The 23,072-nt window shown below is 42.8% G+C and overlaps 1 protein-coding gene across 1 annotated transcript; it reads right to left on the bottom strand.

Moving 5' to 3' along the window:
• Nucleotides 1-6,798: 6,798 nt before the first annotated feature.
• On the bottom strand, nucleotides 6,799-17,257 carry LOC138981537 (uncharacterized). Its single transcript, XM_070354484.1, has 3 exons — nucleotides 14,086-17,257; nucleotides 9,271-9,666; nucleotides 6,799-8,693 (listed from the first exon to the last, which is right to left on the bottom strand). The coding sequence occupies exons 1-3, from the start codon at nucleotides 16,475-16,477 to the stop codon at nucleotides 8,341-8,343; spliced, it is 3,141 nt and encodes a 1,046-aa protein (XP_070210585.1). The 5' UTR covers nucleotides 16,478-17,257; the 3' UTR covers nucleotides 6,799-8,340.
• Between the last annotated feature and the right edge of the window lie 5,815 nt (nucleotides 17,258-23,072).

Genomic DNA, 23,072 nt, shown 5'->3' with positions numbered 1-23,072 from the left:
TTCTGTAGATACTTAGAAAAGAGGGGGGAAAATGATAGGAATTTGCAAGGCCTTTGTTGATGAGATTTGGCAGTAGCCAGAGTGTGTAAGCACTAAGATGTAGCGTTTGACTGATTGTTTCCTGAATTAATACCATGCCCACCCGAGGTTCATTCAGAGCCAAGAAACGTTTATCCATTTGTTTATTTTCTTTCTATATTAGAGACTTATTAACCACAGTCTTGGCATACCACTGTTTGACAGAGCCAGTTTCTAAAAGCACAAATATTTCGATCGCCAGAGAATTATCTGAAATGTTGTTTAACATATTGAAATCTCTTTATACAAGCTAGCCGGTTTTTTATGAAGTGGAAATGGAACCCTTGGATGATCCACAGTGGAATTCCCATATAAAGGCCTCAGCAGGTCTGGGAAAACAGAGGGAGTCTGTTAAATGGAAGAACATTTACAGATGCCATGAACATAAAACCTGAGAAACTGAGTCTTAATTTAAGACCTCCAACCCTTTAAGACCCAGATTTTATGTTCATTTCAGCTTTAAATTTATCTCCATTTCAAAACTCCTTCCGTTTTCTCAAATCTGTGGAGGTCTTGAAATAGGGCAAGTTTTAAAACAGGATCTTTGTCTTAAAAAAAAGGCAGTGTGTCGGGGGTGGGGGTGGGGGTCAGTGGGGTGGGGGTTTGGGGGGGGGGGGCGCAGGAGTCCATCCACTGTGTTACTGAGGAAGCACTGACTGTGGAACCCCCTCCCCCTTTTAAGACCTTCAAAAGTCTGAGAAAATCAGGTCTTAAAAAGGAGGGAGTCTGACATTGGGGGTAAATTTACACAGGCTTTGAACAGAAAGTCATAGAAAAGAGGTCTTAAAAGGGAGGGAGTCTTAAAGTGGGGGGGGGGGGGGGGAGGAGTCTTAAAAAGGGGGTTCCACTGTACTTGCTTGTTCCTCCAGTCAGCTGGCGAGCATCTTGTTCAGTACAGTGCATCTTGTGTGGATGACGAAACGCGTTCTCACTCAGCAAGCTACCAATTAGCGGACTGTGTTGGCATAACTGTCTGCAGGAAAAGTGAGAGGTGAGCACCGTGTGCAGCCTGTGCTGATAACCTTGTCAGTGTTCGTTACACAGATCAAGGGGCCTTCGGTGTCCATTTAGCGAATATGTAAAACTTAAACGGCAGATATATAGACAGTGTGGTTACTTCTGCAGAACGTAAAAATAAAGGTTGTTTTTCCCGTTGATCGAGAGACACAATGCTTTAATTTTGGTTGGGTTATCATTATTCGTTGTACACATTAAAGGTAATTATTCCTGTTGAGAGGCACAATGCTTTAATTTCGGTTGGGTTATCACTATCTGTTGTACACATGTATATTATTCTCTTCTCTTATTAGGTTTTCATCGTTTAACATGTATTCCTGGTGAGAGGTAGAGTGCTTTTATTGCGCTTTGGGTATCACTATCAGTTTGAAAGTACTCTCTTCTCTAAGTTGTATTGTTTTCAAGAAATGTATCCTCTTTTTGAGTTAGAATGCCTTTTTTGTCGCTTGAGGCATTGCTGTCAGCGGTAAATGTACTCTCTTTTCTCAGTGCATCAGTTATAAACAAAATTGACGCATTTTGCTTCTGCTAGTGCTAGAAGAGCCCCCTGGCATGATCTTTCAAGGCTGACAGACATTGTTTATTTTTCACTCCGTTAAATTCGGCCCAATATAAAGAAACAAACAAACAACATACAAATAAGCAATAAAGAAAAACAAACAACCGTTTTCCATATCACAAGAAAAACTATGAAGTCACTTGCTCTAGTGTGTTACCTCCATGTTGCTCGATGAGTGTCAGATTTCTCCCGGTGTGACGTTTTCATCTTTCGCCGTGTTGATATTTCGCTTCTCGGCCTCGTTGATCTAGTATAAACTCTACACTGAACAAAAAAAACACCCTTCGATAGTACTGATGAGCGACCTTGTGTACCTTACATTCATGGGGCCAAATTTGTCCAACCAATTTGTTTTATTTAACTTAGAAATTTGATTCATCCTAAAATGTTTTCCTTCTTACTCAAGGGACGTAACCACTCAGTACACGTTTTCGAAGAATTCGATTTTGGGGGTGAAATCTATTAAATTTTACCACCAATTTTCTTCACATGCAAGAAACTGACATGCTTTTCGTCCATAAATAATTTCACTTCTTAATTTTACCAGGAAACAACATTTCAGTCTTGAGTATGTCGAGGGGGAAATATGTACACAGGCGAAAGATGAAATCGTGACACTGGTAAACATCGCAAAGTTCAGAAGTTCTTGATTTTCTTGTGTGGGTGATCAAATACTTTATCGCGCTTAGCTTCTACCGAATAACCGGCTAGATGCTGGCAATCGGCGTACATGCTCGGGTGAGGGTCAAGAAATTAGATGGTGATAGCTCTGACATGTGCAGTTTATTAAAGGGGCACGTGTGAACTTGGAGGTATGGCGCTATTTCTGTATCATTCATGCTGTGGACGTAGATCAGTTATCGGTTCCATGTGAGGTTAAACGTTTGTCAGTCTCACCTTTGGAAAGAAGTCGTAAAATCGTATAGATAAAACTGAAAGACCGATGCAAAGAATTCTTTTTCTGGTTTGTCAAGTTTTTGATTAAAAAATAGAAGTACGGTAATTAACATTACTTCCTAATGCTGATTAAAACTGTGGACAAACCTTTCTGTTTCCTCAGATTCCCTCCGGCTTACACAAAAAGAGGCTTCAGTTGAGCGAGGTCCAACACAGCTATCTCCTCCTTTGTTTTAAAATCGCCACATTGTAGAAGTGTAAATTTTTGTGGAAAAGACAGATTTAAATGCGCCTTATGCACAGTGATGAGCAGTGGGTTAAGGCCGACATTTCCCACAGGGATTTGTTTTAATACCCTTTCCATCCGGGCCGTGCGCCACCCAGGGCCGTCACGCAGTCTTGTCTAGACTCGGGTTTTAAATCGGCCAGAACGTATTCAGAATAAAGACATAACACAGTCCACACGAAGAAAAGGCTTCATCAAACTAAAGCTTTTCACAAGACACACCAACATCAATATCTTTTTAAAAGTTCCTCCCTTCCCGTCTCTTCTCTGTGGCCTGCTTTTCCATGGCAGCTGGGTTCTTGTTCTACGTTTGTTGAACTCTTGAAGGTCATTCATGGCCGACGAACATTCAGTTTAAAAAAAGATGTTTACTCTGTCCTCCAATCAGCCCAAGTTGAAAACACCCTGTTCGAAATATATCACAGTCCAACGCAAGCTTCATGTAACGGATCTCAAATTAGTCTAGCGTCTGAAATGTGGGTCACATTCTAGAAGCTCAGCACTCAGCAGCCTCCTTGGAAATGACGGATGAGTTGTAGGGTAATCAAGGCCTTATCATGCAGCACCAGGCTGTAAACGGTGCAAGCCACTGTGAGCGATGAGCAGTAACACCTCAAGCAGATCCCACCAGCCTGGTATGGTCTTCAGCCGCCTGCATAGTCTATGGACCTTTCTAAGCAGCTCCCTGTGACAAATAGAATGACCAGCAGACTCTCGAGGTCACCGTGGTCCCTTGAAACAAAGGGAGCTGCTGACATACTGCAGCTGTTCTTATGACGGCTTAATTACTAGTGCCTTCTTCTTCTTCTTCAGCGTTCCAGAATGTTCTGGTTACGTGTGAGCTCGTTTGCCCATTTGAGTTCCCCAAACTATACTCTGAGAGCATAGTCAGCTTCACTCCGCTTTCGTTGAGTAGACATGCTGGATATTTTCGTGTTTCCATAACCCACCGAACTCTGACATGGATTACAGGATCTTTTCCGTGCGCACTTGGTCTTGTGCTTGCGTGTACACACGCCCACTTCAATAGCTTATTCGCGGTAAAGATATTTTAACTCTTAAACAGTTCTGGTTCCATACAACATCGATTTGTCCCACTATAGGTCCCAGATACCTGATAGGACGTTAAGCTTCATAGTCAGTCAGTCAACATCGAACTTTCCACAGACCAACTATAAACCTTTTGACCAATTCATATCTCCTCCAAGACGGCAAAAACGCATGTCTTGACGAAAAAAACACACGTCCCTGAATAATATCTAGAGTCATATTATGAGACCATCTCTTTTTATATTTAGTCAAGTTTTGACTAAATATTTTAACATAGAGGGGGAATCGAGACGAGGGTCGTGGTGTATGTGTGTGTGTGTGTGTGTGTGTGTGTGTGTGTGTGTGTGTGTGTGTGTGTGTGTGTGTGTGTGTGTGTGTGTGTGTGTGTGTGTGTGTGTGTTTGAGTGCGTGTGTTTTTCCTCCTTTTTTTTTTCTTTTTTTTTCTCCCCCTTTATGAGTGTGTATTACTTTTAGTCTGTATGCCTGTGCCCTTGACATCATCCAACCACTTCTCTCCCCTTTCATTCATTTCTGTTCCTAGAGTTCCTTCCCCTTGTTGCGTGTTTCCACTCCATTTTCTTTCAAACCCTGTTCGTTCCGTGTTGCGTCTGCTTTTTGTTGTCTTTTGTGTTCTTTTCCTGATGAAGCTTCCAGAAGCGAAAATTCGTAATCGTCTTGTGTCGTCTTTGTATTGGTGAGTACAGTAATCCTTTGTTTTTTAACCAAATAAAGAAAGAAAGAGGACACAAACTCGAGCAAAAAAGCTTATATTACGTGACCAAAACAATACAATATAACACATATCTCCATGATGGTGGACCTCGATTTCATTTAATGTTTCTGTTCGATTGTTACCAGACAAAATGGTAATGTGAATAAGCGAAACCGTCTTTGCAGGCTGCCAGAAAGCCAAGCTAAGTAAAACACAAACCCGGGGGCAAAGAGTGGTGTAAGGAACGTAACCCATCTCTGAGAAGTGCTTTCCATTGCTGTTGTTACCTCCCTTCCGCCGTAGACATCTTAAACAGCTCATTACAGTTTTAAATTACTAATGCTATCCGATTTGGTCGTTGATTTTTTTTTTACATTTAGTCAAGTTTTGACTAAATATTTTAACATCGAGGGGGAATCGAAACGAGGGTCGTGGTGTATGTGCGTGTGTCTGTGTGTGTGTGTGTGTGTGTGTGTGTGTGTGTGTGTGTGTGTAGAGCGATTCAGACTAAACTACTGGACCGATCTTTATGAAATTTGACATGAGAGTTCCTGGGTATGAAATCCCCGAACGTTTTTTTCATTTTTTTGATAAATGTCTTTGATGACGTCATATCCGGCTATTCGTGAAAGTTGAGGCGGCACTGTCACGCCCTCATTTTTCAACCAAATTGGTTGAAATTTTGGTCAAGTAATCTTCGACGAAGCCCGGACTTCGGTATTGCATTTCAGCTTGGTGGCTTAAAAAGTAATTAATGACTTTGGTCATTAAAAATCTGAAAATTGTAAAAAAAAATAAAAATTTATAAAACGATCCAAATTTACGTTTATCTTATTCTCCATCATTTGCTGATTCCAAAAACATATAAATATGTTATATTCGGATTAAAAACAAGCTCTGAAAATTAAATATATAAAAATTATTATCACATTTTTTTTTTCGAAATCAATTTAAAAACACTTTCATCTTATTCCTTGTCGGTTCCTGATTCCAAAAACATATAGATATGATATGTTTGGATTAAAAACACGCTCAGAAAGTTAAAACAAAGAGAGGTACAGAAACGCGTGCTATCCTTCTTAGCGCAACTACTACCCCGCTCTTCTTGTCAATTTCACTGCCTTTGCCATGAGCGGTGGACTGACGATGCTACGAGTATACGGTCTTGCTGAAAAATGGCATTGCGTTCAGTTTCATTCTGTGAGTTGGACAGCTACTTGACTAAATATTGTATTTTCGCCTTACGCGACTTGTTCATTTACATTTAGTCAAGTTTTTATCTTTTTATATTTTTATAAATGTCTGATGACGTCATATTCGTCTTTTTGTGAAAGTTGAGGCGACACTGTCACACCCTAATGTTTCGATCAAATTGCTTGAACTTTTTGAAGCCCGGACAATGGGATTGACCCCCCGCGGGTTAGGGGAAAGAATTTACCCGATGCTCCCCAGCATGTCGTAAGAGGCGACTAACGGATTCTGTTTCTCTTTTTACCCTTGTTAAGTGTTTCTTGTATAGAATATAGTCAATTTTTGTAAAGATTTTAGTCAAGCAGTATGTAAGAAATGTTAAGTCCTTTGTACTGGAAACTTGCATTCTCCCAGTAAGGTAATACATTGTACTACGTTGCAAGCCCCTGGAGCAAATTTTTGATTAGTGCTTTTGTGAACAAGAAACAATTGACAAGTGGCTCTATCCCATCTCCCCCCTTTCCCCGTTGCGATATAACCTTCGTTGTTGAAAACGACGTTAAACACCAAATAAATAAAGAAAGAAAGCCGACCACGAAGGGCCATATCAGGGCGGTGCTGCTTTGACAAAAAACGTGCGCCACACACAAGACAGAAGTCGCAGCACAGGCTTCATGTCTCACCCAGTCACATTATTCTGACACCGGACCAACCAGTCCTAGCACTAACCCCATAATGCCAGACGCCAGGCGGAGCAGCCACTAGATTGCCAATTTTAAAGTCTTAGGTATGACCCGGCCGGGGTTCGAACCCACGACCTCCCGATCACGGGGCGGACGCCTTACCACTAGGCCAACCGTGCAGGTCTCTCTCTCTAACACGCGTGCAATCACTCACACACACACACACACACACACACACACACACACACACACACACACACACACACACACTGAGAATCAGAGAGAGAGACGACTAAAAACAATAAACAACAAAACAACTTTCACCTTTGTTTATGACGCTATGCAGTTTTGTTATTTTATTTGTTTGTTTACTTTCTTTATTCATCCTTTAACAAAAACAAACAAGTCGCGTAAGGCGAAATTACTACATTTAGTCAAGCTGTGGAACTCACAGAATGAAACTGAACGTAGTCCGCCGCTAGTGCAAAAGGCAGTGAAAGTGACGAGCCTGTTTGGCGCGGTAGCGGTTGCGCTGTGCCTCATAGCACGCTTTACTGTACCTCTCTTCGTTTTAACTTTCTGAGCGTGTTTTTAATCCAAACAGATCATATCTATATGTTTTTGGAATCAGGAACCGACAAGGAATAAGATAAAATTGTTTTTAAATCGATTTCGGAAATTTAATTTTGATCATAATTTTTTTATATTTTTAATTTTCAGAGCTTGTTTTTAATCCAAATATAACATTTTTATATGTTTTTGGAATCAGAACATGATAAAGAATAAGATGAACGTAAATTTGGATCGTTTTATAATTTATTTATATTTTTACAATTTTCAGATTTTTAATGTCATTAATTAAATTTTAAGCCACCAAGCTGACATGCAATACCGAAGTCCGGCCTTCGTCGAAGATTGCTTGGCCAAAATTTCAATCAATTTGATTGAAAAATGAGGGTGTGACAGTGCCGCCTCAACTTTTACAAAAAGCCGGATATGACGTCATCAAAGACCTTTATCGAAAAAAAGAAAAAAACGTCCGGGGATATTATTCCCAGGAACTCTCATGTCATATTGATCCAGTATTACTTGTTGCTTTGCATTTACTAGCTTGAAAGCACACACACACACACACACACACACACACACACACGCACACACACACACACACACACACACACACACACACACACACACACACACACACACACACACACACACACCTGAATCAATTATCGTTTTTAGTGAAAAGTTAGTTCAAATGTAGTCAAAGTGATTGCAAAGTGGAATATCTCTTTATTAGAAGTATGACGCTATTAATGTCGATGCGATTTTACTAGAAATAATAATTGTTATTCGTTAGTGTGCCAACACCCCCTCCAAACTAAAAGTAAGTACAGCGTCAATATTCGTGGGAGTTAGTACTTCAACTAAAGATTGTTTTGCAAACTGAAAGTGAAACTGACATTTGTTTATGCAACATACGACCTTTCCTTATCTTCTTCCTCGCAGATAAACACGTCTTATCTCAGAATAAAAATAAAATTAGAAGTTTCAATGTATTATTATATTGCACTATTTTCAGGACAGATTTCTTTTCTCAGTTTCTTTGAAAGACAAATATACAACGTATACTTATGATAAGCAGCACTTGTCTTTAGTTTGAAGCAGTCAGTTAATGTTTCGCTTGCTTGGCGTAACTGATTTGCCTACAGTCTCCATTCACCTGTTTGCTCTTTGTTGGCTAATCATACTACCACAGTCAGCTGTGGCAATGGTGAACACTCACCCCGATGAACATTTTAGAATCGGTCTTTGAACTAAAAAACGTTTCATACTATCATCTGTTCTCGGAACGCTTTTTTCTTTACTCCAGCCAACGAGCCTTCAGTCGGCAAAGTCCGTGACCATGTCGGTAAGTTCCGCCGATCACACGATTCAGTCCGAGGAAAACGTCATAGTTGACTTCGCCCTGGTTGTCACTTTGCCCAGAAAGGGCGAACAAACTGGGGTCGTTTATGGTGCCTTCGTTACCACGGTGATTGTTCCACGATAACGTCTGGTCACTCACGGTCAATGTGACCTTGTCGTAGATGAAAGTGTTGAACTTGCGCAGTAGTTTCCGGCGACCGTTGGGATGCTTGTCACTGCCGTAGGCCGCAAAAGAAGTTGCGTATCCTTGCACCTCGCAATCGTTCTCCTGAACAGACCCGTCTCCGGCTGAGAAAAAAAAGTAAATTCGTTCATGGATAACTTACTTGGCACCAAATGATTCAGTTGCTGGAGTAGGCCTATTAGACAATGCTAGAAGGAGGGGGGGAGGGGTGCTTTGTAACACGCATACAAATACACATACGGTCGCGCTGACGTGGATGGAAATACGCGCACTCGCATACTTACAAACACGCGCGCGTGCACACCAAACATGCACAAGCACGCACAGAAACACACACTCTCTCTACCTAATTTATTTGACATATAGGGTCTTGCTTTGACTTGTTTGTTGCCTTCGGGTGACGTTACGGATTTTATGTATTAGAATTGTTTTAATATAAAAATGTGTAATGATTAAGTTGTGGGGTCCTGATTTGGCCTATTATGGTCCGCTGGACCCGAAAAGCAACAGCTAACTAACTCTCTCTCTCTCTCTCACACACACACACACACACACACACACACACACACACACACACACACACACACACACACACACACACACACACACACACACACACACACCGGGCACACGTACCATGCTTCGTCCTCTATGTTTACTCATGCATGCTGCGATACTCACAAAAGCCGTTGTTAGCGATAGAATCCCCGAGGTTGAACGACCATCGCTTGGGTCTGTGAAACTCCAACTCCAGTAACAGTTTCCGCCCTCCAACACCTCCACCACCACCATCCTCACTGCTGCTACGAAGATGGCGACCGCGATGTCGTCCGCCTCGAGAATGCCGATCTTTCTCAGACGTTGAAGATTCACGTTCCCCAGGAGGAGAGAAAGTGAATTTGAGAACACCCTGCATGGCGCAGCGTCTGTCATCGTGAGTGACCCTTGCAGACCTTTCCAACCTTTTCTGCGAGTTGCGCCTGGAAGACTTGGAGGGCACCACGACCCACTCGACTCCGGGCAGATCGTTGTTCTCGATCGCTCCAGTTGACAGGTCCACTGAGAGATTCCGCGGCGCTGAAAATACAAATGTGGAATGTTAAGACTGAGTTTAACAGATCACCGTTGAGGGTCATTGTCGTGTTCCTAAAATCAAGCGTTTGGAGCTATACATTGGCTACAGAAAAGCTACATGCTCGTATGTTAAACCCACCTGATACCAAATTGTGGAATTATAATAGCACGAGGAGAAGCGTTTATGGAAGATTTTGGCAGAACGAGTGACAGATGGCGATCTCAGACTCGTTGATTGAAGGTCACTGGTTAACTGACTAACTTACAAAAACTCCAAAAACAGAGTGCTAACGTTCCAAAATTCAGAATAAAAAAAACCCCAAGAATGGTAGGTATTTATGTATTCATTGACAAAGCAAAACGTTACATTCACCAGTACGTCCACCCAAAGGTCTTTGAAGTAGACAGACAGACAGACAGACAGACCCTTATGAAACAGATAATAAACTAATATCTCAAGATCGTCTGGTTCGCTTGCAAAATGCCGGCGAGGTAATGATCAATGGCGAAAAGATTTGGCCTAAAAAAACTCGTTCCTCAAAAACAGCCGACAGTATTATCTATAGCTCAGCATTAAAACAAGAAAACACACACGCACACACACACACACACGGAGGGCAGGAGCATTTTTATTTTTTAAAGCAACGTTCGCTTGTTTACCCTTCAAAAGTGTCCGGTTCTGCAAATGGATCTTGCTGATTTCTATCGTATAGGCGGGGAGGGGGAGGGGGGAGGGAATGATGGATTAAGAATTGTTCACGTTTGGTCGACGGGGACTTATTTTTTGCCTGCGTGTGTGTGTATTTGTGTGTGTGTGTGTGTGTGTGTGTGTGTGTGTGTGTGTGTGTGTGTGTGTGTGTATGCAAGTCAGTTCAGGGGGAGTTTATCTACATCTAGGCTGACGGTCGTCGATGTTTGTACGGCACGTGTCTGTTTGTATTTCTGCGTCCATATGTGTCTTCATTTCATATATTCGTGTTCACATGAATGCGTGCAAGGTAAACGGAGTTCCGTTTCGTGACACCGACGTTATGGTTTTTTGTTTGTTTTGTTTTTTTAATAAAAACACGAAAACCATTCACTAAGTCGTTTTCTTCCTCCTTTTAACAAACAAGTTGTCTTTTTTTATCTTTCTTTTTCTTTTTTGTGTGTGTTCTTAACCTGCATGTGATACACATGTTCCACATTGGTTTGTTTACCTTATAACGAGTGGATCCTGTTCCACGTCAGTTCTTGGCATCTCCCTACTTCAAAGAGCATCTGACCGATATTTTTCTCTCCTCAAACTAAGAGGCAAGAGTTCTCGTAAAAAAAGGCATAAACAATCCGCGGAAAACACCTCGATCCCTGTTTCACCCAATAAAAAAGTTCCTCTAACCCCATTTCTAGGAGCGAATCTTTCTTCAAGGCTGAAGTGCGATTCTCTCCGTGATTGGTTTTGACATTCGTTAATGCAAGAGCCGATGCAATAACACCCAGAAAATCAGGTGTACATCCTGTGAAATCAGTGTGTATGTGTTTATGGAACCAAATGTCGATGTCGGTACACGAGTCATTTGTCCGTGGGTTCATCTGTCCGACTTTCTCTCCGTCTCGGTCTCTCTGTCTCTCTCTGTCTGTCTCTCTCTGTCTGTCTCTCTCTGTCTGTCTCTCTCTGTCTCTCTCTATCTCTTTGTTTGCTAGTCAATAGTGCCAAAGAGACCTTAGGACGTCAAGTTTGTGTGAAAGAGAATGAGTGAATGCATACATGCGTAAATGATTCACTTACGTATGCACAGGTTGTTAGTTGTGGCAGCAGGTGGTTTAAAAAAAGGTAGGAGGAGAGGAGGTGAGTTTAGTGTAGCAAGGGGTTAACCGACAGGCACGAGATTGGTACAAGAAAAACAAACAGAACCTTGGCAAGTCAGCTGGTGCATAGAGTGTTGGAACGATCAAAGCTTGGATATGACGAAAGCTATCAATCTCATTTTGCTCTTCAGCCACTAGACGGTCTATTTGATACAAATCTTGACAAGGATGTTTATGAAGTGTATTTCGGGAACATAATTTTCTCCCGACTTTTTTTTTTAGCATCCAACCTCTCTCTCTCTTTCTCTCTCTCTCTCTCTCTCTCTCTCTCTCTCTCTCTCTCTCTCTCACGCACACACACACAACACACACACACACACACACACACACATACACACACACTCTCTCTCTCTCTCTCTCTCTCTCTCTTCCCCCCGCAGGTTAGGGGGAAGAATTTACCCGATGCTCCCCAGCATGTCTGTTTCTCCTTTTACCCTTAAGTGTTTCTTGTATAGAATAATAATAGTCAATGTTTGTAAAGATTTTAGTCAAGCAGTATGTAAGAAATGTTAAGTCCTTTGTACTGGAAACTTGCATTCTCCCAGTAAGGTCATATATTGTACTACGTTGCAAGCCCCTGGAGCAATTTTTTTACTATATTTAGTCAAGTTTTGACTAAATATTTTAACATCGAGGGGGAATCGAAACGAGGGTCGTGGTGTATGTGCGTGTGTGTGTGTGTGTGTCTGTGTGTGTGTGTAGAGCGATTCAGACTAAACTACTGGACCGATCTTTATGAAATTTGACATGAGAGTTCCTGGGTATGAAATCCCCATACGTTTTTTTCATTTTTTTGATAAATGTCTTTGATGACGTCATATCCGGCTTTTCGTGAAAGTTGAGGCGGCACTGTCACGCCCTCATTTTTCAACCAAATTGGTTGAAATTTTGGTCAAGTAATCTTCGACAAAGCCCGGACTTTGGTATTGCATTTCAGCTTGGTGGCTTAAAAATTAATTAATGACTTTGGTCATTAAAAATCTGAAAATTGTAAAAAAAAATAAAAATTTATAAGACGATCCAAATTTACGTTTATCTTATTCTCCATCATTTGCTGATTCCAAAAACATATAAATATGTTATATTCGGATTAAAAACAAGCTCTGAAAATTAAATATATAAAAATTATTATCAAAATTAAATTGTCCAAATCAATTTAAAAACACTTTCATCTTATTCCTTGTCGGTTCCTGATTCCAAAAACATATAGATATGATATGTTTGGATTAAAAACACGCTCAGAAAGTTAAAACAAAGAGAGGTACAGAAAAGCGTGCTATCCTTCTTAGCGCAACTACTACCCCGCTCTTCTTGTCAATTTCACTGCCTTTGCCATGAGCGGTGGACTGACGATGCTACGAGTATACGGTCTTGCTGAAAAATGGCATTGCGTTCAGTTTCATTCTGTGAGTTCGACAGCTACTTGACTAAATATTGTATTTTCGCCTTACGCGACTTGTTAGTGCATTTGTGAACAAGAAACACTTAACAAGTGACTCTATTCCATCTCCCCCCCTTTCCCCGTCGCGATATAACCTTGAACGGTTGAAAACGACGTTAAACACCAAATAAAGAAAGAAAATAAATATATTGTACTACGCTACAAGCCCCTGGAGCAAATTTTTGATTAGTGCTTTTGTGAACAAGAAACAATTGACAAGTGGCTCTATCCCATCTCCCCCCTTTCCCCGTCGCGATATAACCTTCGTGGTTGAAAACGACGTTAAACACCAAATAAAGAAAGAAAACTCTCTCTCTCTCTCTCTCTCTCTCTCTCTCTCTCTCTCTCTCTCTCTCTCTCTCTCTCTCTCTCTTGGTGTGTCTGTTTTTTTCTTGTCACTTGTTCATTTGGGGTCCTGATTTGGCCTATTATGGTCCGCTGGACCCGAAAGGCAACAGCTAACTAACTAACTAACTAACTTGTTCATTTTTCTGTTTCACTCTCTTTCCTCCTCCCCACTTTATCTCCTACCCTTGCACAACTGCGCTTTGCGTGTGTGTGTGTAGGCTTGCTCGTTGTTTTCTCTGTTCATCCCTCTTTTCATCCCCCTACCCTATTTTTCGCTCCTTCCCTTGCAATACTGCGTTTCCGTCCAACTCATCTTTTCCTTTTATCTGAGAAAAGCAGGTACAAACACGGATATATGCTTTCTCAACGTGAGATAAACAAGGTCTGTGTTTTCACAAGGTTGAGTTTCGAACTTAGATCCTTTGCTGTTTTTGTTGTACAATTGTTGACACGCAAAACAAGACTGTTTACTGATCTTGGAAATTAGCCTGACACTGAGAATTTCCTTGAAAGTGTCGTTTGTTTGTTGATGTGTGTTTTTGTATGTATATGCGACTCGGAGTGACAATAGTTGACACGCAAAACGTGCGTGTATGTGTTTGAAAGTCTTGGATGAACTAATTTTGTGCACAAACACACGTGGAAACTTAATTATGCACTCAATTGCCAGTGATAAACACAACGATGCCGGCAAAAGTCGTCGATCCGTACTCCCCCCCCCCCTCCCGCACACACACACACAGTCAATTAATCGATCAAGCACTCGATCTAAATTATTTCTTCACCTTCTGTAGTGGTTGCGGCGGTTTGTGTAGTTGTACGTTTTCTTTCTGACGTCGTTGAAGTCGTCGTTGTAGTGATTTCAACTTTGGCATCTGTAGCTACCGTTGATGGCCGAGTACTTGTGGACGTAACGGGCAACTGTTCTGCCTTTCCTGACACAGATACACCGTGTTTGGCAGTATTTGATTTTTCTTCAAATGTGTTACTATTTTCGCTTGTAATATCTCCACCATCTTTCTTCTGCGGTTTCAAGTTGTTGCCGTTATTGTTTTCTCTCTCGTTGTCATTGTTTGTCATGTCGACACGCGATGCAGACATTCCCAGAGATGCTTCGTCAGAACTTGATAAAGTAGGAGACTGAGTGATGGATTCTTTGGCAGTGCTCCCGTTGGCGTTCTCAAGGTGTTTGTGCGTGTCGGGGTCGTGTTGCAAATCCCATGTTGTAGACATAACCGTAGTGGTTTGGGGATTAGATAGCACGTGTCCTACGGTACTAGCTATAGGAATTAGGTCATGGCCGTCTTCTTTATATTTGTCTTTATGGTCGACTTCTTGAGTAGAGTCTGGAGATGCTGAATTGTTTTGGGGTCTGTTTTCATCATTTTGAAGCCTGATATCGTTTTCTGGCTGTTCAAACTGAATTGAAGATTGGCTCGTCATAACAATGTTATTTGGTTTTAACTGAGGAATCGTGTTTGCTGCGTCATTTTTTGACTTTGTAGATTTGGTTAAAGTAATCGTAGATGGAGCCGATGTAGTTGTTGGTGCTGTTGTTATTGTTCTTGGCGAGGTTGTTGAAGCTGAACTAAGGATGTTTGTCGTTGGTGGTGCAGAAGTGCTAGATATCGTCTGCGCTTGTGATGTTCTGTTGTGATAGTGTTTGTGTTTATTTTTTCCTTTTTGCTTTGACGTTTTGTTCTTTTCTTTTGACTTATCATTTCTGTTAAGTTTTCGTCTGCTGCTGTGTTGACTAGAATTCCTGTCTCCTGAGCCACTTTTCTCTGAATCGATCTCTCTGCTCACTGCAATTTCTTCACTAGAATCTTTCTCGTCACTAGAATCTTGCTCTTCGATGGAATCCTTCTCCTCGTCTGAATCTTTGTCCTCACTTGCATCGTTTCCTTTACGCACGTCACTGTCTTCACTCAAATCCTTGTCCTCACTGGAGTCTTTTTCCTTGCTCGAGTCCCTTTCCTCACTCGAATCGCTTTCCTCACTCGAATCCCTTTCCTCACTCGAGTCCCTTTCCTCACTCGAATCCCTTTCCTCACTCGAATCCCTTTCCTCACTCGAATCCCTTTCCTCACTCGAATCCCGTTCATCACTCGAGTCCCTTTCCTCACTCGAGTCCCTTTCCTCACTCGAATCCCTGTCCTCATCTTTGTCCTCGTCTTTAGAGCAATCGTCTTCTCGTTCGGGTTTGGAATCAGTTGAAGTCGTTCTGCTGCTTGGAACTCGATTGGCTTGTGCGCAGCCACAGCATTCGTTGACCTTGCCCATAACCCTTCGAGAGGTGACTTCGTTACTCAACACCAGCCTACCTTGTGCCATCATCATATTCTCCATACGTTCAGCGGTTCTGATATGCACCGCACCTTGAAGGAGAACCACCTCTTTCAGACGAACGAGGTCCACCTCCAAGTTAGCCATCTTCTGCGTCAGCACGGCCAGAGCTTCCACTGTAGGGGAGGACGATCTGCTTCGGGGTGTGGCGTATCTGCTCTGTCTGTAGCCTCCTCGAAGGCTGGGGTAGTGCACGGCGTAGTTCTGCTGGTCGTTGAGAGATCGTGCACGTGCGTCCCAATTCCTTCTTCTTCTTCTTTTCGTGTCTTGCCTAGGGCTTTTCACGGCGTTGATGGAGATGGTGATTTTTTTGTCGTGGTTTGGCCTTGTTTCCCCGCGTCTGTGTTTTAGCGACGATTCTCTGTCCTCTGGACCTTCTCCCGCATGTCCCTGATGGCCGGTGTCGGGTTCTTGAGGGGTTGAATGTCCTGAAAGAGACCTAATGCCGTCGTCGGGATTGAGAGGTTGTGATCGTTTTGCTCGGCCATTGTGCGAAGGCGACTCTCTCTCCTGGGTTGTAGAACTTCCCGATGATGCTAAAAGCAATGCAACATCTACAGTATCTTTCCACGATGATCTTGAACTCTGATCATCATCGTCTACGCCTACTGCAAAGTCAGAGCTCGCAATTAAATCTTTGATTTCTGCGTCGGTGAGTTTGATACCGTTTGCTGAGTGTGTGTCGATGAGTCTTTTGAGGCGAGAAGCACTGTCTTCCGTTCGAAACTCTGATACTGAAATGAAGTCTTCAGAAGGCTCGAATCTGTTTGTATGACTTGACACTGCACTGTTCACGGTCATCAGAACACTCAACAACACAAAACGGTTCATTTTTGTAGTTTGTATAACTAAGTTCGATTGTAAATGTGTTTTTCACGAGTAATGATGTAATCTGAAACGACGACAATTTGTCAGGGGCAACACAGAACCAAGCGTAACACAGAAACCATGAAAAATTCATCGACGCAACGGTTAAAAAATTCCATTGCCGATTTTGGCGAACGTCACGAAACGTGTAGTTTTGCGGTGCCCGCGTGTAAATACTTTTGGCTGCACTTTTCTTCTTACGTTATGTTTCAGAGCTTCACATCTATGCATCCCTCTAAAATCGAACAAACTGTTTAGTTCTTAGAACATTTCCAGCAGTGGTAAGACCAGTTTATGGGCCGTAAACAAAAGCACAAGCGCACTAAGAAGTGAAATGCGCAAATATTGCAGCTGTTGATGATTAGCTGAGACAAGTAATCCAGTAGTTCATTCAAAGCAGGTGCCCCATGTAGAAGCAAAAATTACAACTTGTTGCCTCAAAACACACGCTGGCATCAAATGCGATAAGCCCCCGCTGTAAACGAATAGACAGTGCCAAACCGCAAGGCAATATCAACTGTGATAATCTGTGGTTTTTGTCAGGCGACTTCTGATTGGTTCTCCTGTCAAGCCCTACCCTCTGCGGCTTCGCGTCCGCCACAGTCGAGACATGTCAAGGAAATTGTGCACTGGAATTAATCTCTGTCCCGAGTCAGTGTGAACTTGTCAGGTAAAGGCCACAGAAGCAAACAATTCACTGCAAAATTACGACCACGGTTCTGACGGCTTTAAAAGACGTGCACTTGCCAATTACGCAATTTTCACTTCATGGTTTGAAATGTCATAGGCTTGTTTGTCGTGTCAGTGAGCGCCTCGCGGGACTGAAGCCAAAACGGTTTTCGTCGCAGTAAAGAACTGCATTCGTGTCGGCTCTCCTGGCGTTGAGCGGCGTGCTCTCGGTACAGTTACACAGGACATAATACATGTCTTTATAGCTGGTGTTTCTCTGAGAAATACATACTTCAGCCATCACTGACTTCCCCCCCCCCACACACACACCTCTAGCCCACCACTAACCCTCCCCCTTACCCCTCTGCGATTCGACCCCCTCCCTTCCAAACTCACACCCAATCCTCTGACAATCGCCTCATCGATTTCCCACTTTTTGCATCTCATCATGGCTCAAAAACAGCTAGCAAGTGTAAACATCTCTCTTGTTTTCCCTCTCTCTCGCGTGCTTTGTTTTTGACTCACATGCGAAGCAAAAGTGAGTCTATGTACTCATCCCGAGTCGTCCGTCCGTCCGTCCCCCCCGTCCGTCCGGACGTCCGTCCGGAAAACTTTAACGTTGGATATTTCTTGGACACTATTCAGTCTATCAGTACCAAATTTGGCAAGATGGTGTATGATGACAAGGCCCCCAAAAACATACATAGCATCTTGACCTTGCTTCAAGGTCAAGGTCGCAGGGGCCATAAATGTTGTCTAAAAAACAGCTATTTTTCACATTTTTCCCATTTTCTCTGAAGTTTTTGAGATTCAATACCTCACCTATATATGATATATAGGGCAAAGTAAGCCCCATCTTTTGATACCAGTTTGGTTTACCTTGCTTCAAGGTCAAGGTCACAGGAGCTCTTCAAAGTTGGATTGTATACATATTTTGAAGTGACCTTGACCCTGAACTATGGAAGATAACTGTTTCAAACTTAAAAATTATGTGGGGCACATGTTATGCTTTCATCATGAGACACATTTGGTCACATATGATCAAGGTCAAGGTCACTTTGACCCTTATGAAATGTGACCAAAATAAGGTAGTGAACCACTAAAAGTGACCATATCTCATGGTAGAAAGAGCCAATAAGCACCATTGTACTTCCTATGTCTTGAATTAACAGCTTTGTGTTGCATGACCTTGGATGACCTTGACCTTGATGTCATTGCTAGGTTTAGTTATTTCAAGGTCATGTAAAGGTCAAGGTCAAGCATGTGAGTCGTATGGGCTTAATGTGCCCTTCTTGTTGTTGTTGCTGTGTGTTTTTGTGTGTGTGTATTTGTCTGTTTGTCCGTCTTGTTTATGAATAATGCAGATATTGTTGTTTTACCTTGTCTACAAGGCGTTTTTTTTTTACCTTATGACAATAAGCCATCTAAGCGTCAAATCGTCTCTTTTAAAGGTACACGAACAGCCAACAACCTCTCTCTCTCTCTCTCTTTCTCTCTCTCTCTCTCTCTTTCTCTCTCTCTCTCTCTCTCTCTCTACCTCCTCCCTCCGCTTCCCTCCCCTTGTCCCTCTGACCCATGTTGTTTTCCAGTGCTCTCAAGGACTTCTACCGACCTTTGCAAACCATTCCACCAGTTTATCGCAACGTATAGCATACCGCTGGTCTTTGTGGTAAGGCATGCAAGACCTGTTGAGCAGAACAGCTTATGTTCATGCATACTTGAGGAGCCATTCATTTACAATATTTCCGCCCTCAATGTTGGAGAGGTAACCCTAATACTACGCGGGTAAACAACCACGACAACAAGGCGCATTTTGCGTTTTACCACTCGGTATCTGGGGGAATATTTACCGTGTAATAGATTTTTTAGAAGAAAGACCAAGCAATCAACAACCGAAGAAAGCAACTGCAAACTGAAATATGAAAAAGGAAAGATTTCTGCTCAGAAATATACTTCGTTAAAGAAACTAAAAGTGTAATGCAACAATGATGTAAAATAGTTCATGTTTTTTATGATTTGTACCATAGTTAACATTTGTCATTCGTTTTTGCTGGAAGAAAATTCGAACCCCCCGCGGGTTAGGGGGAAGAATTTACCCGATGCTCCCCAGCATGTCGTAAGAGGCGACTAACGGATTCTGTTTCTCCTTTTACCCTTGTTAAGTGTTTCTTGTATAGAATATAGTCAATGTTTGTAAAGATTTTAGTCAAGCAGTATGTAAGAAATGTTAAGTCCTTTGTACTGGAAACTTGCATTCTCCCAGTAAGGTAATACATTGTACTACGTTGCAAGCCCCTGGAGCAAATTTTTGATTAGTGCTTTTGTGAACAAGAGACAATTGACAAGTGGCTCTATCCCATCTCCCCCCTTTCCCCGTCGCGATATAACCTTCGTGGTTGAAACCGACGTTAAACACCAAGTAAAGAAAGAAAGAGAGAATGTAAATTTTAATCCTCACACGAATTGTGATTTTCTTTTCTGATTGCAGTTGTGATACCCGGCAGAGCAGAATTCATGAGCATTCACCGCCATTAGCAGCATCACATTGATGGACTTCTTTGTCTTCCTCTGGCCATCGCTTTTCTGAAAGACCTGCTCCAAATAAACTAAGTGTTTTTTCCCTCTACTGTTTGCTTGTAACTTTGAACATGTCCTTATCAAGTGTGTGGACTTGAAATAAATTCGTGACAAACACTACAGTGCGTATACAACTTGACCAACAAAAATGTGTAAGTTCGCAATACCCAAAAACGGTATGTGTACATATATCTTTCATTGCGTGCGTGCGTGTGTGTGTGAAAAACGGCGACGAATTTTTGGAGGGGGGGCGACAGAGTTAAGGGGCGAGTTAGGAGGGGGCGAATCGGGACGTCATCATCACATCGGTCTCTGATTACCATACAATTATGTTGATTGAAGAAACGTTACAAAACAATCACAAACTATCGAACCAACTTACCTCTACTGTTTATGTCTTCTTTTTGTTTCTTCTTCTTCTTCTTCTTTCTTCCTTCTTCCTTCCTTCTTCCTTCTTCCTTCTTCCTTCTTTCTTCTTTCTTCTTCCTTCTTCCTTCTTTCTTCTTCTTAATTACATAAAACTTTTTCTGGATCTCTGCGGTTCCTATGACTTACTGTGTTTGCAACGAATCGGTTCTTGTCAGGTTACCATTCCCTCTCGTCTTGAACATCTGCGGAACATAAGGCCCTCCTCCCTCCCGCCTCCCCTATCCCCTTCTCGTTTCGTTGTGCCCCTCCCGTCCCCTCCCTACCTCCTTCAATCTTCTCACTTAAAACGCATAAGGACCCTCCGCTTCGTAGTGCACCTCCCACTACCCTACCCCAACCCCTCACATACCCCTTAAATCTTCTCACTTTAAACGCATGTTGTTGATGAAGTTAGCTGACCTCGTTCAAGGTCATTGTGAAGAAAAACACATTGAAGATATTGCCTCCAGAAAACAGCAAATTCCTCAGTAATTCATAAATCATACAGGCCTTTCTGGCATTCAAGCCTTACTACACTCTTCAAAAAAAAGTTAAGGATCGGTTGAAAAAACGGATCTAATTATAAAAAATTGCCAAAAAATTAAACATCGACATAATAATTAAAAGATTAATGTGTTTGAATTAACCATCGAACAATGAGTCTTGACCTAGAATTTTGTTTGGCAGGCAGAGTTATTTCCCATTGTGGGACTTCTCAAAAGCTTCTGCATTTTGGAAGAAAAAGGGTGTTTTTTATAACGCATGCCAGGACAAAAGGTTGTGATGCACGTGCTACAACAGGGTCCTGGCTATGAACATCGCTCACCAGCTTGTGTTTAAAGATTGACACGCTGACACAATTATGCACAGTAGCAACATGCCCCCACGAAGAAAACTGAGCGATTTGGATAGAGGAAGGGCAATAGGATGGCTACAAGACGGTGTTGCTGCCAGGCAAGTGGCCCAGAGGCTTGCAGTGGCTCCCTCTGTCATCATCAGACTAAAACAGAGATTCCACGCAACTGGAAGAGTGCAGGAGCGACAACGTTCTGGTCGGCCCAGAGTCACCACACAAAGAGAGGATCGCTTCATTCAGAGGCAGGCCATGCAACAAAGAATGGCTACGGCAAACATTAGGCAACGCCTACAAGCTACCATGTACCACCAACACTGATGTTAGTGGTCAGACAATCCGAAACCGCTTACACAACTTTGGCTTGCGTGCAAGGCGTCCAGTCCGAGGAACAACCCTGACTGCTAATCACCGAGCAGCTCGCCGAGCCTGGTGCACTCAACATGTGAGGTGGCAACGTCAGCAGTGGGCTCAGGTGTTGTTTACAGATGAGTCCCGCTTTTGCTTGGAACCTGCTGATGGTCGCATCCGAGTGTGGAGGCGTCGCGGAGAGCGCTACGCAGAAGGCGCTGTTCTGGAACGACAGCGTTTTGGCGGAGGCTCTGTGATGGTCCGGGGAGGGATCAGCACACGTCTAAGGACACCTCTGTACCTATAGTGGGCAACTTGACCGGTGTCCGCTACCAGAATGAGATCCTGCAACCCCTGGTCGTTCCAGCCCTGCAAGCGATCGGCCCTCGTGCGATTCTTCAGGATGACAACGCACCTCCCCATCGCTCTGCAGCTGTAAACACCTTCATCCAGCAGGCCAGGGTCAACAGGATGCTGTGGCCAGCCAACAGCCCGGATCTGAACCCCATAGAGCACATGTGGGACGAGCTTTGTCGTCGGGTACAGCAACATCACCCTCCACCTTCCCCCCGCGGGTTAGGGGGAAGAATTTACCCGATGTTCCCCAGCATGTCGTAGGAGGCGACTAACGGATTCTGTTTCTCTTTTTACCCTTGTTAAGTGTTTCTTGTATAGGATATAGTCAATTTTTGTAAAGATTTTAGTCAAGCAGTATGTAAGAAATGTTGGGTCCTTTGTGCTGGAGACTTTCATTCTCCCAGTGGGGTAATGCATTGTGCTGCGTTGCAGGCCCCTGGAGCAGATTTTTGATTAGTACTTTTGTGAACAAGAAACAATTGACAAGTGGCTCTATCCCATCTCCCCCCTTTCCCCGTCGCGATATAACCTTCGTGGTTGAAAACGACGTTAAACACCAAAGAAAGAACGAAAGAAAGAAACCCTCCTCCTGCCAATCTGGGTCAACTGCTGCAATGGCTCCAGCAGGAGTGGAATGAAGTTCCCAGAGCATTCATATGCAACCTGATCCATTCCATGCGCCAACGATGTGGTTGAATGCCTGGCACACAACGGAGGGCACACGCGTTATTGACACTGATTCACATTGTTGTGAATTCCAATTTCGAGGGTTGTCACGTTTGACACACTCTAGCTAAAGTGTCGCTGCCGCGTTCGATCTTTGCTTTGTTTGTCATTACTCCTTGGTTGTTCAATTATATAATTTACAAAAAAAGGAAAGAATTCGGTCTTGTCTGTTTTGTGTGGCGTGCTTGTAAAAAGGTGATCCTTAACTTTTTTTGAAGAGTGTATATACAGCCCTTTCCATTACCAACGCTATTTTCTCCATCACACACGCCATTTTCTGGAAGACTCGGGTTAACTAAATTGCTGTTTCTGGTACAGAAATGATATACGCTTACACGAAGCCCGATGTACATTAGTTTCATTTTTGTACAAACAGTTCTCATTGTACGCTCATATGGCTTCGTAAATGCCTCTTTCAGAAAATGAATTCCGCATTTCTGGACTAAAAGCATTTGAAAACATTGCGCTTCCAAAATGTCGGTAAGGCGTCTGCCCCGTGATCGGGAGGTCGTGGGTTCGAACCCCGGCCGTGTCATACCTAAGACTTTAAAATTGGCAATCTAGTGGCTGCCCCGCCTGGCGTCTGGCATTATGGGGTTAGTGCTAGGACTGGTTGGT

This window comes from Littorina saxatilis, linkage group LG12 (assembly GCF_037325665.1).
Source record: "Littorina saxatilis isolate snail1 linkage group LG12, US_GU_Lsax_2.0, whole genome shotgun sequence".
NCBI classification, from domain to species: Eukaryota; Metazoa; Mollusca; class Gastropoda; order Littorinimorpha; family Littorinidae; genus Littorina; species Littorina saxatilis.
This window is presented reverse-complemented; position numbering and strand designations above follow the sequence as displayed.

What these genes read in the sequence shown, in the direction of transcription:
- LOC138981537 (XM_070354484.1), bottom strand. Translation starts at nt 16,477, where the DNA reads ATGAACCGTTTTGTGTTGTTGAGTGTTCTGATGACCGTGAACAGTGCA. An exon ending in CGCCGCAACCACTACAGAAG is followed by an intron (nt 9,667 to 14,085) that starts GTGAAGAAATAA and finishes TTGTATTTTCAG; the next exon opens with CGCCGCGGAATCTCTCAGTG. An exon ending in TATCGCTAACAACGGCTTTT is followed by an intron (nt 8,694 to 9,270) that starts GTGAGTATCGCA and finishes TTTTTTTCTCAG; the next exon opens with CCGGAGACGGGTCTGTTCAG.